The following is a 20,685-nucleotide window of genomic DNA, read 5'->3' on the forward strand; positions in this document are numbered from 1 at the left end:
TTTGTAAAAAAAAAAAAATACAAACAAAAAAAACTACACGTACTGTGAAATATAAATGTAAAGTAAACAGAGATACATTGGTCCAGTTTCTTAAAAGAGATACAGTTGGTCCAGTTTCTTAAAACTTAATCTGAATCCCTGTATGGGACTCTGTGTACCTGGGAGATGGGGTAGTTGACATATACCCAGCCAGTGCTGGGGTTGATGTGGAAATACTCAGGCTGCTGGAGAGACAGGGAGTAGGTAATGGCAGCATTGGACCCCTGGTCATCGTCATGGGCTGCAGCTCGAAGGAAACTCGTACCCACTGGAGTGTCCTCGCGAAGGAAATCTGATAATGCACAAAGGCAAACACAGATGAGCAACAGCACCTTTTGCTTCAGTGAAAACTCTCAGCAGGTATAACACAAGCAGTGGCAATGTGAGCTTGCCTTAAGCCTGCCTTTGAGGGTGTACCATGTGGAAGAAGTTCTGTCTCCAAATAAGTCTATTTATTGGCCCTTTTTTCAGATTGACTTATACTTTGTACTTATAATTTTCAACAATAAACACAGCATGTTATGCAATATCAAGTAGCACCTTGGACAGTTTACTTACACTGGTATCGGCTGTTTTCGAATTTAGGGTTGTTGTCGTTTTCATCAGCAATAAGGATGGTTATTTGACAAACCCCAATCAAAGGCTCCTGAGCCAAATCTGTAGCGGTCACTGACAACGTGTATTCCCTCTGCTTCTCTCGATCAAAACTTAGGACAGTGGTGATAACTCCTATATTAACAGACGAAAACAGGAATTAAAAAAAAAAGAAAATTCTCATTTTTGCTTGATTCTTGTGAACAGATCTACAAACGTCTTATTCACTAACAGCTACAACAATGTGGCTTCATGAGTCACAGTAGTATAATTTTCCAAGATTATCGGAGCATTACATAATTGTTTAGAATGACAGGATTACAAAAAACTGTTTCACACTTTAAAGTGCAACACCTTTATATGTGAAATGCTGAGGCTAGCCCAAAGCTCCAATAACAAAAAGGAGTCAAATAGATTTACCACATTACATTATGGGGAATATTTTCCAAGTGTTTCCTCCATTCATTAATTAACTTGTACTGTTTGAAAGGCGAAAACAACGTGTCATTGTTACAAAATGAAAAACGAAACACATTGAGGACTGATTTAATATTTAGGTTCTAGTTTTGTAAAATTAAGATGTGCTTTACCTCTTTCAAACAATAGGAATGAATTAAAGACAAGCAAGTAAACGCTTTTCAGAAAGAATGCAGACACTGAATCTTAATGGACATGAGCAAACATAACTCTTTGACAAAAGGTTAACACATTTGAACTACATAGACCAACCAACTCTGTAGCACTCTGTAGGTTGTCATGTTACTGAGTTGGACACCCCTAACAGCAATCACCTGCCTCACCTGTATCTGGGTTAATAATAAACCCTGATGTAGTTCCATCGCGATGCATGATTCCGTATTTCACCTTTCCGTTCACACCTATGTCAGCGTCATAGGCTTCTACTTGCAGCACAAAGGTCCCCTGCGGCTGGTTCTCCAGGACCCAGGCATTGTCACTGTAGGTGGAGCACTGGCGATGATAACAGGGACACGTCAGGCTTTGTGCTTGGTCTTTTTCTTTAGATTCATTTTGATGCTGGATTGGCAGCACTGGAAAATGTATCTTACCTGCCTGAAGACTGGTTTGTTGTTATTGATGTCGTTGATTCCCACAATGACATGGGCATAGTTGCTGAGGGCTGTAGGTCCTCCTGAGGCGTTATCGTCAGTTGCTGTGATGTTTAAAATATACTGGGGACCTCGCAGCTTAGGCAGGGGACTCTGACGCAGCTTGATGATGCCTAGAAATTACACATTTTTTAAGATTTAAAGAAATGCTAAGCAATGCTTCAAAATAAAGAAGTATTAGAATTGTTGATATTATTACAGGTTCCCTTTATATTGTACTGGAAATATTCTGGTTATTCATGTTTATTTTTAAGTTAATTCAGGATATGCAAATATATAAACTATGGACAATCTGCTACTTTGGAATATATAATGTTAGTGCATTTCAAAATGCAATGCCTTTATGTGCAATGCTGAAGCCAAACAGCAGTTATTTGTTTATTAATAAAAGTAGGTGGTATTAGAGGTAAAGATTGTACATCAATGTGTTTCAAAAGAAAGACGATAAGCTTCAGCTACGCCTTGTTTTAGCTTAGATGAGTGCAGTGACAGTTGTTTATGTCCTGTTTCAGGCACCAGGTGGCACTGTGTGCTATGCCATAGTAGGATGCACATATTCTCCCATTAGCCTGGCCTTCAGTTCTTAAATGAGGGGAGATATTCATGTGTATGATAGCAAATCAAGCACCATGTTTGCCATATAGTATGCTGCCATTGATGATGTCTTGAAATACACAAGGAGCATTTAAAAAAAAAATATATATATATATATATATATATATATATATATATATATATATATACACACACACACACACACACACACACACACACACACACACACACACACTGCTGTGCAAAAGTCTTAGAGATGTTGCATTTTTCTACTCTGATGCATTATGAGCCTCCACTAGTGTTTTCTACTATTATAACAACCTTAATTTGCATAAAGAAGGAAAAACATTGAGTGAAATAGCTTGCAACACTCGATTTTCAAGGTGTGGTTCCCGAAGCATAATCAACAAATACAGAGAAACATCATCTACAATTGACAAACCCAGACTGGAATACCCAAACAGCTGTCTAATACTTAAAAACAGAACTGGCAGAAGGAACAGGTGTCGTTGTGAATCTATCAACAGTCCAAAGCACCTTTGACCATTGTTCCATAGTCCAATTTCAGAGTTCTTGTGCACATTTGAGCCTTTTAGTCTTGTTCCCCTTTCTTAACAGAGATATTCTTACTGCAACACATCCTTTAAGGGACCTTCGTACTGTTGATTTGATGGACAACAACACCTGTGCCTTCTGCCACAAGCTCTGCTAATAAACCAGGATGATACATGCTTTTCTCTTAAGTCCTGATCTACTTCCAAGCAAAGAGGTAAATTATACTAATTTGTGAGCTAAATCAGTTTTAAACCCAGGCCTACCAAAATGAAAGGCATTAACCCTCTGAGTCTGGCCTAGAGAATATCTGTGTTGTACTGTCATCCTTGCTCACCTTTCTGATTGTCCATGTCAAAGTTTCCATCTTCATTGCCTCCAGTGATTGCATATGAGACTGCATCCCCATCAGGATCTTTGGCGTGGACAATGGCTACCAAAGTGTTGGGACCGGCGTCCTCCGAGAGGAATGTCTTATAGCTGAGACATGAAAAGGATGTGTTTCATTACAAATAGACTAGAATGCATGCTCTCATCTATCATAAAATACATATCTGGCTTCCTATTCCTAACAATGGACCTACGACAAAGCATGCTTCCAGCTCTGATGGGTGTTGGGTTGCTTCTGCCTAATTCCAGCTTATTTTCTTTTATTTTCTCTTGGCAGGTGTGGGGATATTGGCAAAGGCAGACAAGGGGGAAATATTTAGCCAAATACTGCTCAAATGCTCTGCAATGATGGGGGTAGCCTGGTACAAAGGCAAATTATTTTAGCCGTGATTACACTCTTCATTTATAAGAAATGTAATTCATTTCTCCCTGAATTGTAGGTTCAAACTGAAGTGTATTTTTAGTATCTAGTTTAGTAGCCTGTGCAGTTCACTGCTGGATGATGCTTGCTACTATTTTAGGTACCATCTAATTGGTCTTATGTGTATCAAATATACAATAAAAATAACAATAACACATTTACTATTCAATAAGTAACTAAGAAAATAAATAAACAAATAAATAAATAATCACAGTTTTAAAATTATATATTTTCATGACAGGTGTCATGTAAAAGCTACACCCACAGAAAACTGCACCATTGCCAACTAAACTCTTTTGATTGTATTTCCTTCTAGGGTTTCAAAGTGAGTCAAATCCAGCTATGGAATTGTCTGTGAGATGATATAAAATGGTATTTTGATATAATAAATATTCAACTGGCTTTGGACACTTATGATAAAGAGATAATACAACAAGTCAAAGAAAGGCACCGCTTACACTGCTTGTGAGAACACTGGGGCTTCATCGTTGACATTAGCCATGCGGATACGCACAGTTGCTGTCCCAGTTTTGGAAGGGTACCCCTTGTCGACTGCCACCACCACAAACTCATACATGTGATTTGACCGCTCGTAGTTGAGCAGCTGCTTTGGGCTGATGATTCCTTGAGGAGTTATGTCAAAGTCACCACTCTGGATGAAGTAAGAGATCTCTGCGTTTGAACCCGTGTCACAGTCTCTAGCCAGCACTGCTCAAAAACAAGAGAAAAACTAAAATATTAAGCTTCACTTAGACAAAATGGTTCTATATTACATGGTCGTTAATAATATAATATATAATAATGTTTCAGAAATGTTTCAATAAAACTGATAAAATAATGCCCACGCTCTAACAGCAGTTAATGCAATTCTATGTTTGCTTTGCCTCGATTCAATATTTTTGAATCCACTCAAAGCAAAACTCTTTCATTTTGTTTTCTCCACAAGAGCCTGTTGGTTTTGTACTAAGTGCTTTTTAAAATAGGTAGTCTGTCATGTTAAAAGAGCCAATATTAATTAAAACTATGTTGGGAGACCACTTCTTTATTTGATAAATTTAAGAGCCCATCTGTTTGTAAACAGTACAAACGCTGAGGAGATGGTGTTGACTCTAGCAGATCAAAAGTAAACTTAAAGAAGGGCTTGCTGTCATTAGGCACCATGCCAGACTTCTCGCCAAATCTTGCTTCATTATACCACTGGCAAGCTGTCATCTGCTGAAGCCAGTACAGTCATTTGGTTCATGCAGATGAAGGCCTTAATCTCCATGGCAAATAACTAGTTTAGTGCAAGCAGATGTGGCAGCACACAAACCCTCTACAGAGACAGCAGGGAACTTGTTGCAAAGGGATACAGCGAAGGCTTAAGGATAGGATTCAAACAGCAGAAGGTTCATTAAAAATACACAGAGTAATATAATATCACTTTGGGCTACCTATTATCATATTTAATGCATGCACTATAAAATCAGAGTAACAGTGGAAACTAAATTAAACAGAGGAACCTTATTCATGGAGCTTTACACTTTGCTAAATCCTTTCTGGAAGTTTTTGCTTGTGGCTTCTGAAATCGCTTTCCCCAATTTACAGCTTAATCCAAACTTAAGGTAATTAATACTGAAAAAAAATAAAAACTATTTATCAAATTAGCAGGATTTGCTTTTTGGCAACACATTTGAGAAACAAATGGAGAACACAGCTGATGGTTTTTGATACCTACTAGTCTGCCTGCACACAAGTCAATAGCACACAATGTGGGGTTGATATCACAATCTGCAGGAGTCAAGGAAATTAACCATGCTATGAACTAACCATGCAGGCACAATATCTATATAGATACAAAATGTATATAGTCGTTATAGTAATACTGTAGTAATTTACAGTATTATAGATCAATACTATAGGACATCATAGTAGTATATAAAAGCTAGTAAAGGATGTCGTAGTATTTTGTAATAGTACTTTAAGACTGCATGTCTCTACTAAAAGCTAATGTGATACAGCAAAATGAAACTTCCCCAATGGAGCGTGTCTTTTTTTTATTACCTTATTTAATTTTGACTTTAAAGCAGGTTAATATAGGAGAGTGTTTGCCATGTACAAGAATGATGTTTCATCAGGAGACTAAGCCAATAAATGCTTATACTGCCATGCATGGTAACACTTGTTTTATGTGTTAACTTGGACAATGATATTTAACACTGGAAATGTGCTTCACCAGTCATCATGCCGTCACATTCAAATCTTCATCTTCTGTTACATTAGTATTTTAATACAAATATAGTAACTTTTTTTAATTTCAATTTGAGTTGGCCTACTTGTACAATTTCTGAATGCACAACGATAATAATATTTAGGCTTGAGACTTCTTTGATTGTAAGGAACATGGATTTCATTTCAAACTGAAAGTGTTCTACTTCTAGTAAGTAACTGTAAAAGGTCAAGGCATCAAAATGGAGGAATAGTGTTTGTTTGACTTCATTAATGATGAACCCCATCCAACATTTGAAAACTGGTTTCCAAGTGGATAAAAGATGAAGAACAAATCGATCTGAAAAACTGGTCCTTTGATTTTTTCCAAGGATGCTTAGTGGAGTTGACCACGGGAGGCATTACCATAAACTATGATGTAAGTGGAGGTGTCAAGCTCGAATCATATGGTTTTCTGGTAAATAATGAAACAATTTATTCTCATTTTTTAATAACATAATAGTAAGGTTTTTATGTTTTAATATTTATTTATTAACATAAAACAGGAAATAAAGTCATGCCAACAAGGGCGCATTAATCAAACAGGTGCGGGGGATCATATTCGTTAATAATAGTAATTGTAACTATGACTAAAAATACTGCAAAATGATAACTAAATAATAACGAAAGAATATTCTCCATTTGTGGAGACTTGACAGAGGAAAACGTAACAGAACCATGTATCACACTGGAGAGTAAAGCTTTCCTAAAAAATAATTACAAGATAATCAATAGACAGATATACTTGAAAATAGTTTTGTCATTTGATATTTTATACCCATATGTACTGTAGATAGTTAGAGGTATTAGCTTAAATTAAGTTAGACCAAACAGCAATTCTTGTTTTCTGAAGAAAAATTATAATTAACCATTCTGTGTGTTTTTGATTTTTTGTGGAAAACTGATATTTTGATGTTACAGGATAAGAAGGACACATGCAGTACATATGTACAGTATGTACAATAACATAACTTTTATTTAAAAGTTTAGGTTGACTGGGAGGGTCAACTGGTTTTTACAATTGGTCCTTTTTGTGTTTTTATTTTTTTTAATGTGAATGGAATGTAGAATAGGATAGGATCATTTTATTGTTTTGCTCAAAAGTGCCAGCTACCCAATGTTTGAGTACGGTCAACATGAATATTTTCCAGGTAGTGTGCATTTGAAAACAGGCATAATATATGTATATTAATAGGTTTTTGATGGCATGGTAACTATCTTTGTTTACTGAACATTTAATAAGTGTACTGGAAACCCCCAGAGGAGCGCAGCCCATTAAAACCACAACACATTATCTATGTTTTAATAGGCGCCAAACATTTTCAATCAAGAAGATGGGACCAAGTGCCAGGTCATTTCCAATCCAATTAACCCCCCAGTTGAAGAGGTCTTGCTCAGCCTGCTGTTTGACCACAGAGCAGGGTCAGACTCACTGCTTTGGGTTGGATCATCTAATTGGAAGGTGATCTTATCCAGTTAAGAGTCCCTTGTTTTAACAGATGTGCTGAGTGGTATGTGCGCCAAGTGCAGAAACAGATTAGAGACAATCGACGTGACATTTTGCCATGTCTGCATCTTTCTTTTTCTCAACAGTTTGAGCAGCAGAGGCCTGAGGAGCAGGGCATGCAGGGTACAGTGTGTACCTATTAGCCTATTAGTTTTTCATTATTTATTTACAACGCTCAGTAAAGCACAAACTTGTGTATTAGAGCACACCAAATCATTTTATAGAATTCAGAATAACCGTGGTAAAATTAAAACAAAATTCTGCACTGACGACCACATACAGTATAAACAGCTGTGGCTACAAGTTTTGCATCGCCCTATAAAAATAATTAATTTTGCTTCATACAGTTGAATGAAACCTGCTGAATAATGTTACATTAACATATTCATTGCATAGTGCTTTGTAGTTTTCCATATACTTTACGAAAAACTGAAAATCTAACATGAAATACTGTACTACAATTATGGCTTCCGATAGACTTTTGTAATATCATTTTGTAGTTTCTTTGACTACATGATGTTAAGTAAAAGATCTAAATTATGTTCATACTTTTTTTTTTTTTTTTTTATTATGTATCAATCCTAAAATTCTAGGTGTTGCACAACTTTTGGCCTTAGCTGTAGTACTGTGTTTATGAGTTAAGCTTTATCTTAGACATGTTCCACTCAGGGGTTAGAGAGGAAATCTAAGTATCTACTGCATACAGATAATACAAATGTGGATGTATCAATTCAATGACTTTTACTACAGTTATTTTCTTATGGGGTACACTGGGTCAAGGTTCATCCTTCCGCAGCACCTTTGGAGAAAAACAGCTAAACAAAGTAATTACAGTACAGCACAGTGAAGACATGTATTGGTGTTTTCAAATGGCTCCACGTACCTAGGATACACAAGACCATACACAATACATAAAAAATGAATTAAAAAAGGTGCACTAATTAGTTGTAAAGCCCATTTCATACACATGTTGTTAGTATTCTGAATAAGAATGTCTGAGACATCTGTGTGAACTCTACCATAAACAGCCATCCAAACACCAGCACGCTAGAACAGAAGAGGGGTGAGGGCCTCACCTTGCAGCAGAGAGGTGCCCACAGGGATATTTTCAGGGATGTTGTCTCGGCTGTAGATGGAGTGAAGGAACTCCGGTGTGCAGTCGTTCTCGTCGCTGATATGCACCACTACCTGCAATGGCACAGAGTTAAGCAGATTATCCAGAGCGCTGCTGGAGCACAGTCCTTTGTCACCTTTAATTTTATTTCAAGAACACATGCGTCCCTTTGTGTCTGTTTTCTGAAGCACGCTGACAAGACGAATTCAAACGAGCAAGGCATTGGATAAAACCTGGGAATGTTGGTATTAGTGTTCACTTTGGCAACACTAATGCAGGCTATGCTCAGTAGGGTTTGTGGTATAACACCCATCATATCTTTCGACTTAGGCTGAAGAAGCGAATTGGATCCGCATGTGTATTTGCATTACCTTCATGAGTCCACATACTGTAGCGTGGCACAGAAAATCTGGGTTTGACTTTCCCCTTTAAGACAATGATTGCCGTAATGACGATTGATTTCCACCGGTTGACACCAAGTACAAAGTAAACGTTATTAGAATCAAAGGTAATATCTTGAAAAAAAATTAAAAACAGAAGCTTTACCAATGATCAGTGATTAAGTGTAAATGAATATGATACTGTTCCCATGCTTAATTTCATACCCCCTTCAATTTTATTTATAAAAAATTAAGTTATCTTTTGCAGATAATTACCTTATTACTATGTAATTCTTGTCTCTTCCCCTGCTTATATAAAGGACAAACGTATTAACCTTCTTACAGAGTTCTCATATTTGATACTTTAAAGCTGCTACAAGGATAGAGTCTCCCTATTAAAAATTAATTAAAGTTTGTAATTATACCTGTTTCCTTTTAACAATTTGCTCTCTACCAGTAAACTTTCAAATACATTGTATACATAGAGTATCTACTACTACATCTAAATCACTTTGAAATCCTTTCTAAAACCTTTGGAGTACAGTGACGCAGAGTTATAATGACTAATGACTGTTTTACATGTCACAGTTTTGCAGGCGTATTAGTTATAATAAGTGCTACAACTACTTGAAGAAGATTTAGGAGCTCGATTGCAGTTGCAGTTCCGCTACATTATTCACTCATCGAATGAAACGTGTCTTGCTTCATACCCAGTAACAAACGTTTTAAGTGAAAGTGACTGAGGAGATCTGGCAGTTTGTTCAGATGAAGCAGGACTGAGGTTTTCAAGCTGCAACAGTAACTAACAGCCCTTTGAAACAGTGGGTCCTACAGATGGTGCCGACATTAGACAGTGGGTGTAATTCCTTTAATCCCCAGCCAGATGGAAAATGTGTACAAACAGGATCAGCGCCAACAACCTTCACTGCTGGCTTTGAAATATATGTACTCTCTAGCTGGCTGCTGTGCAAACTTGAGTCTTATTTTTGCAGCTAGCTAGCTAATCGTGGACGAATTACACCATGCAATGGTGCACACCAGCAACCATCAACAAACAGGTAAAGACTGTTCCCTTCTTTGAATTCCAACAGCTTTTAAACACTGAAAAGCAATTTTATTAATATGACATAACGATATCAGCATTTGTAAACTGTACATGTCTGTGTAGGAATCTGTGATCTGATTGCCGCCAAGCAAGTTAATCAGCCTGGTTTGTAAGAACCACCTTCCATTATGAACTAACCTAGGTGGAGCATGCAGTACAAAACTGTGCCCATATAAAAGAAAATACTATAGTAATCTCCCAAACTAGTTACCTATACAGTATACTACAGGAAACGACAGTGCTTTTGGGAGGTACCATAGTATTTTTTGAGGTGTGCCACACCTGGGTATAAATACATTGAGACGAGAGACTAGGGAAGTGATGAGTTATGTGTTTGTAGCTGCTTCAAAACAAAATTAATTCTATACCTCAGTAACAGTGCTCAGGCCCGCCCCTGACTCCATCGCTCGCACCAACAGGTGATAGAGATGGTGCTCGCTCTCGTAGTCCACGTTGCGGGTCAGGCTCAGCTCTCCATTCTCCTGGTTAACGCTGAAGAGGCTGCTGGGATTAATGAGCAGCGTGTACGAGAGCTTCAGTCTCTGGAAGGAAACTGCCTCCACGACTGCAACCCTGGAAAACAAAAAAGTGCAATGCTTTTTATTACCCATTAATCTGACAAATATACTTAGGTGAGTCATGCTTAATATTTTGCATGTATTGCCTAAGCTATAGGAAACTGAGCTGGAACCTAGTTCAAACAGTCTCCTCGCTGCTTAACAACTTCCCACCTTGACTGTTCAATAAATTTTTGAATTTGCACACTTTAGGATTCTGAGCCTGGGGACGTAATAAGGCATCCTGCCTGCCTTCTTTTTAGCGCAACTTCTTGGGCAACAGATTATTTAATAATAAAACAGAGAGGAAGGCTTGTTCAAACAATCTTCCCTCAGAGAAAGCTACAGCCCTTGGGCTCTCTACTCACATGTGTCCTGCCTCAGTATTTTCAGGTACGAACACAGTATATGACACATTGGTGAACTGCGGCGGTCTGGAGCCGGCCAGCACTGAGACAGAAGCGTAGGGCCCCTTGCTGCCCAGCCTGTCGACAGCTTGTACTGTGAGGACGTATTCGCTGTATGGGATGAGTGGCAGCCCAGTGGTTTTGATCTCTCCTGTGATCCTGTCAACCTCGAATCTGTCTTCACCTCCTGTTGAAAGAAACACTGAGCAATGCAGAGTCATGCCCTTTTTTAACCGTTCTCCTTAACACAACACAGAAATACAGGGAGGCTTACAACTGTGTAACACCAAAGAGACTTCAGAAGGCATCCCTGTGTCTGCTTTGAAGAAGTATAGAACACATAATGGCAGCTGGTTTCATAGGTTGTCTGAATTCATCATTATAGGTGGCCTGCTACTTAGTTACATCTTGTCAACATAACGAATGGTTTTAAAAGAAAATGTGCCAAATTGGAAGTGTCAGTTCCTTAGCTACCAACCAGTAGAAAATAAGCAAGCTTACTTATTGAAAGATGTGTCACTCCATATTTACTGTATATAGTTAAGTTATGCTCTTTCTTATTAATGCAAACTGTTTGGAAAGAGGTGCTCTTCCATGGAAAAAAACACAGCCTATTTAAAATGAATGTTAGACAACTGAAATCATAAGCATATAACCTAATCATAATGATGGTAAATGTAAAAATAAAATGGAATGATGTTTTTTCTCTCTAAACCATGTTTATCAGAAGATGTCCCATCTGTTTTTTTTTTTTTTTTTGTATATTAGAAACAAAATTAACAGCCCTTGGTAAAGGAAAGCAGATCTATCAACCTTGACAACCAACACTGCCCAGAAAGTAATAATTCCCTAACTCTATTCAATATTAGAACAGGCCACTCTTTAAAGAGCAGGCATTCCCATATAAGAATGTATAAGAACATTTAAATTATACAAACATTGGATGTATATTATATTTATATTGATGTTTTCATCGGCTGGGGAATCTACTGTACAAAGAACAAGGTCCAATGGCTGCAGTAGACAAATACTGCAGCTGTATGAAATCACTCTAAAAACTAGAGGAAAAAAATGACAAGGGCTATGATGTACACTAGATAGTAAGTGGTGTGCAATCTGGTCAGTTTTTTCACTCCATTATGCTAGAAACAAACCCACACTTGTTGCTAATTTAGCTGACAGTGTCCCTAGAGTTCAGAGCTGATTTCACATAACTGTCAGTAGGAGTCACAGGCCATGACTTGCTTCTTACCTTCAATAAGTATGTACTGGGCTGCCTGTGACAGTCCATCACTGCCCCTGTGACTTGTAGAGAGCTGATAGACTGAGGTGCCCTTCGCTGCATCGGGGGCAACAGCTGCCAGAGAGGGGAATGGGAACATGGTCCACTCCAAACTGGAAACACTGGGCACTGTCAAGGTCAGGTGGCAAAAATACCAATTATCACCTACAACACAAAAACAAAACACTTAGCATCAATACAAGCAGGGTAGTAGTTCACCTCCTTCTCAGTATTTACATGCGTACAGAGGTACTAAGAAATGACTCTGAAGGGCACAAGAGTTCATCGCATTTACTGTTGGTAGGCACGGCAGGTGGGCCTGTCTGTTTGTGTGTACATCTGGGTCAATCAGATACTGCTGACAGGATGAGTGCTTTTACCTTCACGCAAGGTGTGTTTAGCATGAGGTGAAGGGGTACAGATCCAACAGAACCCCACAGCATGTTTTTACTTAATGTTGTTTATAGCAGTGAACTCCCTACATTCTATACCTTAAAAGTAGCCTAAAAACAGAAAAACTAAAAACAAGTGACAAATAATGAAAAACAATTGAACTAAAAGTGCAAAGACTTCATTATTCTATTGTCTTACTAACTTTCTCATTACATTGCTATAGGTTTCAGGGTATGTTCCATTAAATGCAACTCAATGGAAAGCGATCATTGGACCTTTTTGTTGATTTTCATTATTTGGAAGTTCACACTGAAGCCTTTAATATACTAACCTTTGGTTCAATCTAATGAAATAACACTACATGTGCAGTTGGTATATCGTCACCATATCAACAAATGCTTAAAAAGCAGGTTAGTTGTTTCACAGAAAAAAAAAAACCTGTGGCAGGGCCCTGTAAATAATATTGGTTTGTGGTGTTTTGGTGTTGGCAGGGATGGGGTTAATTTCTTATCCCTGCAAAAATACATGTGAGAACGTGGCTAGAGCTGATTGAATTATTCATAATTAGGCTCCAGCCACAAGGTATAAAAAGGGGGAAAAAAATCCTTTGTTTGGTGAAGGAGTTTTGGGTGAGTAAACCTGGGTCTGCATTTTGTATTTGGAAAAGTTCAGTGAAGGCTCTGCCCAGCCTGAACAGTTCTGTTTTTGTTCAAAACTTTATTTTGCTCTGTGCGCAGTTTTTTGTTAAACTTTTTAATTTATTTTTGTTTATAAAAATGTGCCGATACCACCTGGGCCTGCAACGCTACACCTTAAAGAGAAAGCAAGAACATCTGGAGTTTGCATAATAATCTCAGGGCTCACTTGGAAGGGCTTGCTTCTTGTTTCTTGCTTGAGTTCAGCTTCTGCCTCTGGTTTTAAAACAATCCCTAGTGTAAGATTTTAATAAAGGGCGATGGGCTAGAATAGGAACCTTCAAGCTCCTGGTTTTACTTTAATGTGTGGAACGCAGATGCGATGCAGGGCAGACATAAATTCAGTTTCAATGGGCCAATCCACTCTTTTAAAACTCTCTTATTAACACTAAGTCAAAGCTACTGCACAAGTCTATGGATCGCTGTCGAAGGATACTGTGCAACCTGAAAAGCAATAACTTGATGGTCGGTGTTGAAATTGTAGAGGTATTGCAAACTCACAAAGAGGGCTTTACAGCAAATGGTATCTTCTCACATATTGTCTACTGATTTCATGTAATCAATTATGTTTTTTGTATGCTGCCACATTATTGTTCTTAGCCAAATCTAATTCAGTGGGATGATCCAGAAAAAAAACCCAAAAAACAGAAAAAATAACCAGGCTAACAGGAAGATAGCCTTCCTTATCAAAAGGGTATCACAGCAGTGCAAACTCTCTGAAAACCCAAAAGGAGCAACGAAGCCACCAGCCTTAGCTCTCTGTGGTTAAAAAAAAAAAAAAGAATAAAAAAAAAAAAAAAAAATGAACTTGTATTTTAAGGGCTCAGCTGGCCATGGTTGCGATAACCTATAAAAGTACAATTATTACAGGGAAAGTGGCAGGGGAACATTGTGATAGATAGGAAGAGCGCTTTCCACTTTCCTCTCACCAGGCTTCTATGATAATATATACAACTGATTTTTATAATCACCAACAGCAGAAAAGCCTACTCATTCTGTGCAAGGCATTAAATACGGTATCTTTTATAGTAATGCATAGCATGAAAATGTAAATATCTATGGACATGTGAAGCCTATAAAATAAACAAGGCAATAGAAATGTCAAGCAAGCTGAATCACAAATTAGCAATAAATACCCCCTTTGTGACCAAAGTAAAAAAAAAATAATAATAATTCAAAGAATTCTGCACATGTAAGAGTTTCAACAAATACTGTGCAGCTGCCTTATTGTCTAACAGCAATTCATATATGTAATTACATATTAACTCAAATATAGAGTGCAGCCTTATTCATGAAACACTATCAAGCATTTTATTTAAAGATATGTTTTTTAATTAGATTTTTATTTGATTGTATTTTTTTCCGTAAATATGCAAATACTTAAAATACAGTCAAAGTCAATACCATACAAAACATTGACAAGATATAGCAAAAACTAGGGTTGTTAAAAAGGTACGCCAGATTTAAATGAAGAACCATGTGTGCAGACGAAAAAAGAAAGCAAGTGATTGTATGCAGCGGAAGGAAAACTGAACCCCAGCTGCAAGAGCTATCCATTAGCTCACTATATTGCCAGAACCACAAAACGAAGATAAATAGTTAAAAAAATAAAAAAAAAGGTAACACTGTATTCCTGTGGTTTCAAGTTCAATTGCATACCTATCTTGTTATTGTTGGACAAATAACAGCAACATATTATTCCAAATAACGCATTATTCCAAATGACCGACCCCTTATGTCTTTTATCACTTTTAAACAACTTAAGTTTACAGTAATGAAACAAAGTTGTGTTGGACCATCATAACCAAGAGAGGCAGCATTCCTAAAAAGTTCAAAACGCATTTGAGCAATGTTCGCTCCAGCCCAGTCTTAAGAGGGGGGAGACTGTAGGAACAAAGAAGTGCATAGCAGGAGATAGTACAGCACTCCATCTGCTAGCTGATAGCAAGCTGACTCACTGAGGGAGCGTGCATCCTAATTAATGATCCTATGGACTCTGTCCCAGTTTCTGAACTAGTACCGGAGAACAGGCTTCCTGCGGGTGTGTTGTTAATTAAATGCGATTTTCGCTGTTTATTTACACAGCACATTTGTGGCGTTGTTGCTCTTTCCTGTATGTGCCAAGAACAAAATTGTGTTTGGAGCTTTCTTTCCAGTTTGTTTCCAGAGTGTCAGTAATTGAGCTGTCATTTTGTATGAAACTGAACTCACATGATGTTTTATAAAACTCATATTACATTGATACCAGATGAGCCTCTACTGTAAAACGAAGTAATTACATTGCATTATTTACCATTTTTTCAACTTTTTACAACTTGTTTGATTTTACAAAACAGAGAACTATGTCCGGATGGATCCATTTTGAACATGCTGTATACATTTAAGCCTTCGGTGCAAGAACATGATATCTCAAGTTACCAAATTCTTGTAAGCAAGTCGCATAACATCAAACTGACAAACTATTAAACCATACTGAGCAGTGTTAATAATAATGCTATGTTTATTTAGCAAACACCTTTATCCAAGGCAACGTACAGAGGCTAGGGTGTGTGAACTATGCACCAGCTTCACTGACAACAATATCTCACGCAATAGACAGAGCACAAAGTGATTAAGAGATTTACTCAGGGTCACACTATGAGTCAGTGATTTAGCTGGGATTTGAATTGGGGACCTCCTGGTTACAAGCCCCGTTCTTTAACTACTGGACCTCACAGCCTATTGTGGTCAGACCATGAACCTCCTTAACTCCTATTAAAACTTTTTCTTTGTTTCAGAAAAGTGGGACAGTAAAACAGAGGTGCTGACTTGAATATGCAGTTGTTGTGTTTTTTTTTTTAAGAAGAGCCCTTCAGAAGTATTCTTACTTAAGTGACCTAAGTGACCTTTACAGAACTACAAACATACACAAAAAATGAGGTGCTCCAATGTAACGGTCACTACACTGCTTTTAAAAAACTAATTAAAAAAAAAAAAAACTTGGGTGCACGTAGAGGCTTCAAAATGTGCATTTTAACTATATTGAAAATATACAATTTTATAACTAAATTCTCAACTCTGTTTTCGTAATGCATAAGCCCAAATAATTTTGACGTTGCCTTTATGAGCTGTCAGCAGTTATCATAAACACAGAAGAGAAACTTAAAAAAAGGTCAAGGTTCAAGCAATATTCCAGACAGAATATATAAAAACATCAATCAGAAAAACAAAATGGTTCCCCTGCAGCGTGCAATTACCATTCTGTCTCTTTGGCAATATCCTCTGGAGGCTTAACACTATCTCAGGATGACACTGAGATGCTTTCAAAAGCCAGCGGGTTGATTTTCCAGAAACAGAATAACTACTACAGACTGGTAAATGAATACGCCTTCTAGCAATGGTCAGGGGCTTTGCAGACTCATTTAAATAAGCACGACTGTGTAGAAAAGCCTCAGCAAACACTATAATCTATTTAGCACATTACCAGATAGTTCAATACATCTCAGGCAGGCACTGTGGTTTAAATAGCATGATGGATGTATCAATTTGTCGTGATCTGAATTCATATTTGGAATATCTGAATTGTGCATAAACATTAATGTTTCCTATTTATAGGTCACATAATCAGAAAGCTTATCAGACCTATGCCAAATTGGCCGATACGCAAAACACTCACTCAAGTCTTGTACTTATATTTATCCGAATCTATTTTTTATGTGTTTGTTCAAAAGGATTTGGGATTAAAATTGGGATGAAATGTGCTTATTTTAAAGGCTTAGGTTTAGTCATTCTTAAATCAAAAAAGAAACAATTCTACCGTGTTGAGTCCTCCACTGATGAGCTGGGGTTTTATGATGACAGCATTCCACGGATAAAAAAATAAATACAAAAAATTGTATGGCATGATAGAGAAAAGATTAAAGTCTCGGATAGTTGATCTCTAATCAAATATTTCATTAGCAGTTTCTGAAGGAAATCATTTATTTGAAGTTGCCTGACAAAAAGATGCCTCTTTCTGCAGAGTTACCAATTTAAACTGTTGTTACTGTGAGTTTTAATATGAACTATTCTTAGGACAATGGTTAATAATTCATACAGACTTTACAACTATTCTGGATTGTGTTTTTATAATAAAATCATAACTCTGTCATTTGTCCACTTCGGCTCAGAATATGGAATATGGAACTGCAATTTAAATGATCACTATCAAGGGGCACCCAAGTGGTGCATCCGGTAAAGGTACTCCGCGTGGAGTGCAGGATGCACCCTATAGCCTGGAGGTCACCAGGTCAAGTCCAGGTTATTCCACTGCCAACTGTGGACAGGCACTCCCAGGGGGCTGTGCACAATTGGCCAAGCACAGCCTGTGGGGGAGTGGGCTTAGGTCTGCCAGTGTGTCCTCAGCTCACCACACACCACCCTGTAGTCTGGCCAGGTGCCTGCAGGCTTTCCTTTAAGCTGCCCAGAGCTGCATTGTCCTCCAACACTGCACCTCGGAGGTGGCTGCATGGTGAGTCTACAGTGTGAAAAGAAGTTGATGGCTCATGCTTCAGAGGAAAGTGTGTGTTTGGCTTCGCCACTCCCAAGTCAGCACAGGGGTGGTAGGAGTGAGCCAAGCCTAAAAATAATTGGATATTCTAAATTGGGAGAAAATAATTGGCAACTACTAAATTTTAAATAAATTCTGAATATCAGAAGACTTTTGTTCTGCATAAAAAAATAAAACATTTAAAAAATGTATGCAAGGACTTATTTATTATTTATGACTTATATAACATTTTTCTTTTCAAAACGTACCAAGAAGGAAGAAAAGTGATGCTGTCTCTCCAGAAGTTCCCTGTCACATCATTTGAAGCCCGCCAAATGGAAATGCACATTGACATCTTGCTAACAGAAACAGGAAGGTGCAGCATATTTGCCAGCTATAAGGGGTGGTCTCTCTGTCATTCAATGACAGGCGGGTCTGTGTTTGAGACTGGCAAGGCACTGTCACTGAATGAAAGAGAAAAAGTCTGATGCTCCCAGGCTTCTACACGGTACTGTACCTATGTGATCTGTATGCTACAAAGTCAAATTAAAGAAAAATAACTGAGTGCTGGGTTTTTGGATTATTTAAAAGCCAGTAACAGGTGTTGGTTTCTCTAATAAGTTCCATTTCCTCATGTGAATTACAGTTTAGAAATCTCTATTTCAGTTCCAAGGGGCAGAAAGCATCTTTATTGTGGGGAACAGAGCTAGAAATTAACAAATAACAGAGATAGTTTTAAATCATTTTATAGTAATTGTATACATAATATTTCTTAATAAATAATTGAATCATTTCAATAACCACATAATCTGAAAAAAAGCTAAAATTCTTCAGCTTCTTTTGCTCTAATTTTCCTTTGGCTTAAAAAAAAATACTCCCGACTTTCCAGAACTATTTGATCTTTCACCCTGTGGGATGTGCATGGCTTCCAAACCGTCTTCTTCTTCTTTTTTTTTTTATTCTCTTGATAGTTATGTGTCTTTAAATACTTATCAGTGTGTCGATCAAATGGAGCAGTGTGGCAGAGCAGAGTTAATTTCCCCTACCTGCCTGGGTTTATTATGTTCAGGTGGCTGGGGTTGATTAGTTGATTAGGTTAATTAACGATCAATCAGCGCCCAGCCACCTGACATAAAAGGAGGCCTCTGCTTCTCATTTGGGAGGAGGGAGCTGAGGAAGCAGGTTGGTGTTTTGTTGGTTGTGATTTTTCAATTTTCTAAATCCAGTGAAGGCATTGCCCAGCCTGGAAACCTTTATTTTGTACATTTTGTTTTTTTGGCTTTCTTTTTGTGTTTCAATCCTTGTGCCTTTTTATTTTTGTATCTATTTATAATAAAAGTATATTTTTTTGAACTGCAGTCTGTCTCTGGGCCTCTATCCACTCGCCAGCCTGCCACAAGCAGTAAAAAGGATCCAGACTTAGTGAGGTGGCCTTCAAAAGGGCTCAGGCTAAGGCCCAGCAGGGCTGAAGTGTATCATGCTGGGAAGGTCTGACAGCTTGTTGTTTAGGCATTCATACTAATCCCCCATAGGGTCTCTGAATTCAAATTCTTTGGTACACTATAATGCAGATAAAATAGCCTTGGCACAATTTAATTTTCCACTTAAATAGCTTCATATAAAGTACAGTACTCTCCTCAGGACACATGCTGGTTTAATCAGCCCGCTTCAGAATATAGGCCAGGGTAGTTATACAAAGTAATGAACAGCAATGTTTTCAAACATGGGAAAAATAGTTCTTCTGTGTTTGTGGAAGACAATAGCTATAATACCTACACCTGTGGTACAACTCTCCTTAACGCACGCACACACACACACACACACACACACACACGAGGACCCAGGCACAACCTACTGATCAAAGAAAAAGACTTGTCAATTGTTTGTGTAAACTGTGCTACTAGAAAAAAGTGTTAAGTAGCGCTACTTTTTCTTTTTTTTTTTTTTTAATGAGCGGGCTTGCAAGCGTATGGAGGCCTATTTATGGAATAGGGACAACAATGGAAGAAAGAATACGAAAATCTTGTTTAACTCTACAAAGCTGCCACATTCATTGAACCCTTGCTGGCTGGTGTGTATCTTGGGAAAGCAAAGTTGTTTTTTAATTTAAAACCAGTTCTTCTTCATTCAAGTTTTCAGTTAGGGAGTTGTTAAGTGATTACCGGCCTGGTTGCCTACAGATTTTGAGTCACTGTGCTTCCAAAAGGAAAAACCTAACCGATTGCTGGTTAGGTTTTCTTCTGTTTTTTTAAAAAGTGATTGTGGATCAAGCTCACTTAGATTAATTTTAACAAAATGCTAAGTTCTCTAGCTTTCTTTTTTCTTTGTAACTCTGTAAGCACCAATGTCTTGAGTTATTCTCTGATAACTACAAATTTTGACTTAAAGCAATCTCTGACAAACTTATAACAATATTATTCACACTCATTCTCAAAGCACCCTTCAAAAAATTTAACAAAATACAACCAATAAAGAAAAGATGATACAGAAAAATGTCTAAAGCTTGGCAGCTCTAGTTAACAGCCTTGGATATGCACTGACTGGCCAACCTTGGCACCTCCATTAAGGAACAACAGCTATTCCCTCTGTTCCTTACAGAAGTGTTGAGTAGAGCCCTCTTAACATTTCTGCTTGATGTTGACTCTGTGACGTTTCTTACAATACAGTCTTCATACTGATGCTTGTTTTTTTTTATTGTTTTCCCATCCTGTCTATCGTGGCCTGATTTAATTCTTCTTTAAATCTGAGAAATAAATACCCATTCTACTGTATCTGTACACATAGCCAAGTATTAACACTGTACGAACTTCATT

The 20,685-nt window shown here is 37.7% G+C and overlaps 1 protein-coding gene across 1 annotated transcript in view; it reads right to left on the minus strand.

The window, feature by feature from the left end:
* The window catches only part of LOC121314971 (neural-cadherin-like), a 76,885-nt gene that overhangs the window by 29,573 nt on the left and 26,627 nt on the right, over window positions 1-20,685 (minus strand). Inside the window, exons 2-11 of the mRNA XM_041248777.1 lie at window positions 12,248-12,442; window positions 10,957-11,182; window positions 10,400-10,604; window positions 8,509-8,620; window positions 4,137-4,386; window positions 3,205-3,347; window positions 1,701-1,873; window positions 1,434-1,602; window positions 598-768; window positions 159-331 (exon numbers count right to left, since the gene is read on the minus strand). Coding sequence (XP_041104711.1) covers window positions 159-331; window positions 598-768; window positions 1,434-1,602; window positions 1,701-1,873; window positions 3,205-3,347; window positions 4,137-4,386; window positions 8,509-8,620; window positions 10,400-10,604; window positions 10,957-11,182; window positions 12,248-12,442 — 1,817 coding nt within the window. The remainder of the gene's footprint in view (window positions 1-158; window positions 332-597; window positions 769-1,433; window positions 1,603-1,700; window positions 1,874-3,204; window positions 3,348-4,136; window positions 4,387-8,508; window positions 8,621-10,399; window positions 10,605-10,956; window positions 11,183-12,247; window positions 12,443-20,685) is intronic.

Source organism: Polyodon spathula, chromosome 4 (assembly GCF_017654505.1).
Source record: "Polyodon spathula isolate WHYD16114869_AA chromosome 4, ASM1765450v1, whole genome shotgun sequence".
NCBI classification, from domain to species: Eukaryota; Metazoa; Chordata; class Actinopteri; order Acipenseriformes; family Polyodontidae; genus Polyodon; species Polyodon spathula.